Source organism: Triticum urartu, chromosome 7A (genome assembly GCF_056163025.1).
Source record: "Triticum urartu cultivar PI428250 chromosome 7A, HENAU_Tu73, whole genome shotgun sequence".
NCBI lineage: Eukaryota > Viridiplantae > Streptophyta > Magnoliopsida > Poales > Poaceae > Triticum > Triticum urartu.
This window is the reverse complement of record NC_141879.1, coordinates 609,153,094-609,159,889: the sequence shown is the minus strand read 5'-3', so window position 1 is coordinate 609,159,889 and position 6,796 is coordinate 609,153,094. Positions and strand designations below refer to the sequence as shown.

The window sequence follows — 6,796 nt, the reverse complement described above, 5'->3', positions numbered from 1 at the left end:
CTTGCGAGGTAGCTTCCCTTGTTATCGTTGCGTAGGGAAGCCAACTTTGCTCTCCGTGCTGCTCTGCCCATGAGGGCGAGACCACTCTTTATATGTTACCTCCGTCCCAAAAAATTGGCTTAGATTTATTAAATACGAAGGTATCTACGTATCTAACATTAAAACATGTCTAGATATATTCCTCATGTGTGGATCGATCGTTTACCACATTTATCACATGGCATTTCAAATGTATTTATCCTGATACTAATAATAATAATTGTCTACAGAATGAAAAATCTTCTATTTCTAGATTGTCTTCTATTTATTTAGATACGAAGGATGATACTAATAATAATAATTGTCTATCTAAACATAGTCAAAACAGGATAAAAAGCTTCTATTTATAGATTGCCTTATATTTATCTAGATAAGAAGGCTGATACTAATATTAATAATTTTCTATCCAGACTTAATGAAAACAGAATAAAAAATCTTCTATTTATAGATTGTCTTAGTTTATCTAGATACGAAGGATGATATTAATAATAATTATTGTCTATTCAAAAGTAATAAAAATACAATAAAACATCTCCTATTTGTAGATTATTGAGATTACTTATCTGAAAACTAACCATAATTGTCTTTCCAAAAGTATTTGAGACGCAAGGATGATGGACCATATGGGCAACTTTCGGTTTATAGAGATGGTGGGACCATGCATCCGGGATTCAATGAGATGCTACATAGAGACCTCCCATTTAGCGGTGTACGCGCCAGCGAATGACGGAGCGCGTAACCCCCGCTCCCCCGCGCTGCCTCATGGACTGGCCCATGTGTGTGTAGGAAAAGCGGAAGCATCTTTTTTTGCTTTTTTTAAATTGTTTTCCATTGTAAGACTAATTTGGGATTTCAATATAGTTACAGCTTGTGAAATGTTCGTGAATTTGAAAATTGTTGATGATTTGAAAAAAATGTTCATTAAATGACGGAATTAAAAAACGTTCACAAAATTCCAAAACAATTCTTGAATTAAAAAACTGTTTGCGATTTCAAAGGAATGTACATTTTTTTGAATTTGATGAACATATTTTGAACATTGATAAACAAATTTGGCATTTTATATAATTTTTTAATTTGATGAAAAAAATTTCTATTAAAGAAATTTATTTGAAAAAATTATGAACACAATTTGAATTTCATGAACAAATTTGTAATTCAGTGAACAAATTTTGAATGTGATGAACATTTTTTGAAAACAATGAACAAAAAAAGAATCCGATGAACATTTTTTTAGTTCGATGAACAAATTTTGAATTTTTATGAACATTTTTTAAATCTAATAAAAAAATTGAATTCGATGAACATTTTCTGGATTGTTGAACATTTTTTTACATGGTTGAACATTTTTCGAATTCGATGAAAAAAAGGTGTTGACGATTTCAAAAATAAAAATTGCCAAAACTAGTCAAAAAGTGAAGAAGATGAAAATAGAAAAATAAAAAGGAAAAGAAAAAAGTGAGAAAAGGAAAAAGGAAAAATAAAGAAAAAAATGAAAGAAACAATAAGAAAAGAAAGAAACAATTTAAAAGGAAAGAAAAACGAAAAACCAATATAGATAACATAAAAAAACCAAAAAACCGGTTCTGCAAGGTTATAGAACCTTCCAAAAACCGGTGGCAAAATAAACCGGAAAACGGGCCGGCACATACACTGAACAGGGAGCCCGACCGGGAGGGGGGGTGGCGTGCTATGTTGCTAGCGGGCGACCTACGTGCTGTATAGGATCCCGCTGCTACATCATGCATGGGACATGCATGCACGACGCAGGGAACAGTGGGCTCGTGTGGGCACTGTTAAAAGATGTGTCCAAGCACATGCAGAACTGGGCACATACGTATGGACTTCGGTTCGGTGTGGCTTGAAAGCTATGGAAAACCAAAACATCGAAAAAACCCAGGAAAAACCATTTAAAATGCCGGAAACGCGTGTGAAAAAAATTAAATTATGAAGGGAGCGCCCAGAGCGCGGCACGTGGTGGGGTGGCTGAGAGTGCGCCAAGTGGCGCTGATCGTTGGGAGGCTCCTGAAGGAGCCCTCATCAACTAGTTGCTCCCTTTTTATTCTGTTGCTTTCGTTGTGTTTGGTTCGACTTTTGTTGTGCTGATTTTCTAATTTTTTTCTTCCAAGGTTTGATTCCATTCCAGCATTTCTTGGGTTTTTGTTCGGTTTTTCCTTGAGGTTTTTATTTTTTTATTTTTATTTCAGTTTTCTTTTTGATTTACTAGCACATATGCCCATGTGTTGCAACGGGGGAGAAATATTAGTCTTTATCATCAAAATTAATTGCAAAAAATAAAAAATCCCTAGCAAGAGAGGTAGCTCCCTGGTCACACATGATTTCATGTTTCGTGAGTGTGGCGACGAGCTGGTCGTATGCGTCAAGTGTGGAAATTGCGATTTCCTCCTCATCCTTAAATGCCTCATCGGTCTACCCCAACCATCTTCTTTTCGTCTTTGGTGTAAATTATAATGATTTAGCTCACAAGTCCTTTAATTATGCACCATGCACATCGGCATGAGCTTGCAAGTTTAATCACGTCTTTATTTCTTCCATTCGCCCATAATAGTCTTGAGTCTTTAATCGGGTCTTCATTTCTTTCATTGACCTACAATCTCAGTTATTCAGTTGGGTTTTCACTAGTTCCATTGGCCCATAATCACAAATCTTTAAGCGTGTCTGTATTGCTTTCATTGGCCCATAATCTCAGATCTGATCACCCTCGAAATATGCGTCTTCATTGCATACCTCACTCTCTGAGTCTTTTTAATATTTATTAGGCTACTTATTGATTCTCATGGCAATTTGTTAGCGTATATAAACTTGTAGAATTAAAAGTAAGAAAACTATGTGGTACTATTTAATTGATAAACCAAAATAGAAAGACTATTATGGGCTGCTATGCTGCCCTACCTGGGACTTGGGCCGGAAGAAACAACTCAAACGGAGTTGCCCTATATGCGCCGACCTACTTTCATCCTTCGTTGGTGATAAAAAGAGCATCGTCCTGTATACATTTAATCTCTATTTGTCCAAAAATAATACTAGATGGGTGGTTTTTTGGCTAGCACGTACTGTTCCAATGCTTTGGACAAGCCTAGGATGATCCAGCGGCGCATGAAAGAAACCGGCTCTCTCGTACGTGAAACGAACAAAACAAAAATAGCCAGTATACGTGAAAATCATTCAAAGTGGAACGAAACAAAGCGGGAAGAAAAAAGAATATTTCCTTCCTTTATTAGTAAGTATAGATTCATCAAAAAATAGCTAGCACACTCGCCATATGGGTGATTCATAGCTCGCTATTTGCTCAACAATGCAAGTGAGGGTAGAGGTGCACCGGAAGACGTGGCTCAGCATGTAGCACTAGCGGCTGCTCTATGAAGAGGTCGTGCTTGGACTCGCTGAGATTGATGACCGACACCCCAGCCGGTTTGGTCCAGGTGAAGCCATGTAGGAGCCTGCCAAAGAGCATGACACTCATGGTTGTTCCTAGTGATGCCGCGATGCATCCCCGCCGTCCGGTGCTGAAGGAGATGAACCGCAATTCGCTCTCAGTAAGCACCACATTGATGTTGTCTCCCATATGGCGCTCTGGCTTGAAGTGGAGCGGTTCATCCCAGACGGTTGGGTTCCGGCCCAGGGCCAGCCGGCTGAGGATGACGTTGCTACCCTTGGGTATGTGGTAGCCTGCAACAATGGTGTCGGCAATCGCGACGTGCGGAAGGTTGAAGGGAGCGATTGGGTGGAGGCGAAATGCCTCACGTATGCACGCCTTGAGATAGTTGAGCTGCATGATGTCTGACTCTTGCACCAGTCGCTCGCGACCGACCACCCGGTCCATCTCCTCCACCGCCTTGGCCAGCAATTCTGGGTTGTTCACCATCTCCGCCAGCGCCCACTCCACTGCGTTTGACGGGTTATCTATGGCCGCTAATATTATGCCCTGCATGCATTCCATGGAGATAAATGTAAGTTATTACAATTTATACCTTTGCATAAAGAGAGATTACATTGAATAATTGGAATTTTAAATACAGTTTAAGTTGAACTCACATCAAAATGGTAGAAAATTACAATAATTCTATCTTTAAACTATTAATTCATAATTTTTTATTCTATTGTTTCCATTTTCTAACACCCGCGAAATACGGAATAAAATCTTGTATTTAATAGTGTGAGCTATTACCTTTTCTCATGGATGACGTATTAGTACCTTGTAGGACTATGAGGCAGTTGGTCACTAAATTTAATCTAGGCCCTTGAACCATCTTAAAATTTCTCATTAATTAATATTATGCTTACCTTGGACTGTGCTTTGACCTCATCGACGCTGAGCAACGGCTTGCCGTCTCCGTCGGCGAGCGTGATGAGAACGTCAAGGAAGTCCTGGACTCCGTCCTGCCTCTCGCCGCTGTTCCACTGCCTCCAACGCTCTTCGATGAGCACGTCGTGCAGTCTATCCACTTTTTTATTGGCCTCCTTAATAATTTTCTCGTGGCCGTCGAGATCTAGGCCAAGTAGACACGGGAGGTAGTCGCTGACGCAGAACGCGAAGGTGAACCCTAGGAGGGCGAAGGAAGCATCCATGTGCACCACCTCCATCGGCCCCGGCCCGCCGTCCGGCTGAGGCTCCCCGAAGTACCGTTGGCCGAAGACAAGCCGACGAATGACGTTGCCGCAGTAATGCCGCGCGACGTGCCTGACGTTGACGTTGGCTAGTCCCGACGTTGAAGATGACAGCCCCCCGACGGTGAGGTTGTAGATGTAGCGCGTCAAGTTGTCAGCTTCGTCGGCGCGCTTGTCGTGGAGCCACTTGTGACGGGAGGGGCAGATGATCTCAGAGGTGAGCACCTTGCGCATCTTCATCCACTGGTCGCCGAACGGCGAGAGCACGGCGTCCTTGTACCCGCTGCTGATTGCACCGGAGGCGAAGGTGAGTGGCCGGGATGAGAAGTTTTTGTCCTGCTTCTTGAGCACCTCCCTTGCGATCTTGGGACATGTGATCGGAACGACGTGGACGCCGCCGAGGCGGAAGCAGGCGATGTCGGTGCCCATATCCTTCATCACACGATGGATCCAACGGAATGCGGGCTTGTTGAGCACCATCTCGGGCAGGCTACCCACCACTGGCCATGGCCATGGCCCCGGCGGAAGTGGAAGCAGCACCGTCGCCGATGAGCACGTGCCATTGTGGACCTTGCTCTTGGTAATGACAAGGTATATGAGTGTTATTACGATGAGCAGCTGGGACACAACAAAGCAACAGCAAGCCAGCATTGTGGAGAATGCTGCTTGCAAAGCGCGCACAAGCTTGCGAGGTAGCTTCCCTTGTTATCGTTGCATAGGGAAGCCAACTTTGCTCTCCGTGCTGCTCTGCCCATGAGGGCGAGACCACTCTTTATATGTTACCTTCGTCCCAAAAAATTGGCTTAGATTTATTAAATACGAAGGTATCTATGTATCTAACATTAAAACATGTCTAGATATATTCCTCATGTGTGGATCGATCGTTTACCACATTTATCACATGGCATTTCAAATGTATTTATCCTGATACTAATAATAATAATTGTCTACAGAATGAAAAATCTTCTATTTCTAGATTGTCTTCTATTTATTTAGATACGAAGGATGATACTACTAATAATAATTGTCTATCTAAATATAGTCAAAACAGAATAAAAAGCTTCTATTTATAGATTGCCTTATATTTATCTAGATAAGAAGGCTGATACTAATAATAATAATTGTCTATCCAAACTTAATCAAAACAGAATAAAAAATCTTCTATTTATAGATTTTCTTAGTTTATCTAGATACGAAGGATGAGATTAATAATAATTATTGTCTATCCAAAAGTAATCAAAATACAATAAAACATTTCCTATTTGTAGATTATCGAGAGTACTTATTTGAAAACTAATCATAATTGTCTTTCCAAAAGTATTTGAGACGCGAGGATGATGGACCATACGAGCAGCTTTCGGCTTGGAGAGATGGTGGGACCATACATCCGGGATTCAATGAGATGCTACATTGAGACCTCCCATTTAGCGGTGTACGCGTCAGCGAACGACGGAGCGCGTAACCCCCGCTCCCCCGCGCTGACTCATGGGTAGGCCCATGTGTGGGTAGGGAAAGCGGAAGCATCCTTTTTTGCTTTTTTAAATTGTTTTCCATTGTAAGACTAATTTGGGATTTCAATATAGTTACAACTTGTGAAATGTTCGTGAATTCGAAAATTGTTGATGATTTGAAAAAAATGTTCGTGAAATGATAAATGCTGAAGGAATTAAAAAATGTTCACAAAATTCCAAAAGAATTCTTGAATTAAAAAATTATTTGTGATTTCAAAGGAATGTGCATTTTTTAGAATTTGATGAACATATTTTGAACATCGATAAACAAATTTGGCATTTCATAAACATTTTTTGAATTCGATAAAAAAAGGTGTTGACGAATTTAAAAATAAAAATTGCCAAAAATAGTGAAAAAGTGACGAAGATGAAAATAGAAAATAAAAAGGAAAAGAAAAAAATGAGAAAAGGAAAAAGGAAAAAGAAAGAAAAAAATGAAAGGAATAATAAGAAAAGAAAGAAAAAATTTAAAAGAAGAGAAAAACGAAAAACCAATATAGAAAACATAAAAAAAACAAAAAAACCGGTTCTGGAAGGTTCTAGAACCTTCAAAAAACCGGTGGCAAAATAAACCGGAAAACAGGCCGGCACATACAGATCCCGCTGCTACATCATGC

The 6,796-nt window shown here is 40.2% G+C and overlaps 1 protein-coding gene across 1 annotated transcript; it reads right to left on the bottom strand.

Annotated features, from left to right (window-relative positions):
* Positions 1-3,279: 3,279 nt before the first annotated feature.
* LOC125532275 (tyrosine N-monooxygenase-like) lies at positions 3,280-5,417 on the bottom strand. Its single transcript, XM_087535530.1, has 2 exons — positions 4,345-5,417; positions 3,280-3,985 (listed from the first exon to the last, which is right to left on the bottom strand). Exons 1-2 carry the CDS (start codon positions 5,317-5,319, stop codon positions 3,350-3,352), a joined length of 1,611 nt encoding a protein of 536 aa, XP_087391656.1. The 5' UTR covers positions 5,320-5,417; the 3' UTR covers positions 3,280-3,349.
* Between the last annotated feature and the right edge of the window lie 1,379 nt (positions 5,418-6,796).

Bases quoted from the DNA above. Each gene is read 5' to 3' on its own strand.
- LOC125532275 (XM_087535530.1), bottom strand. From the start codon at position 5,319: ATGCTGGCTTGCTGTTGCTTTGTTGTGTCCCAGCTGCTCATCGTAATA. The intron at 3,986-4,344 runs GTAAGCATAATA...GAATGCATGCAG, and splicing joins AGGTCAAAGCACAGTCCAAG to GGCATAATATTAGCGGCCAT.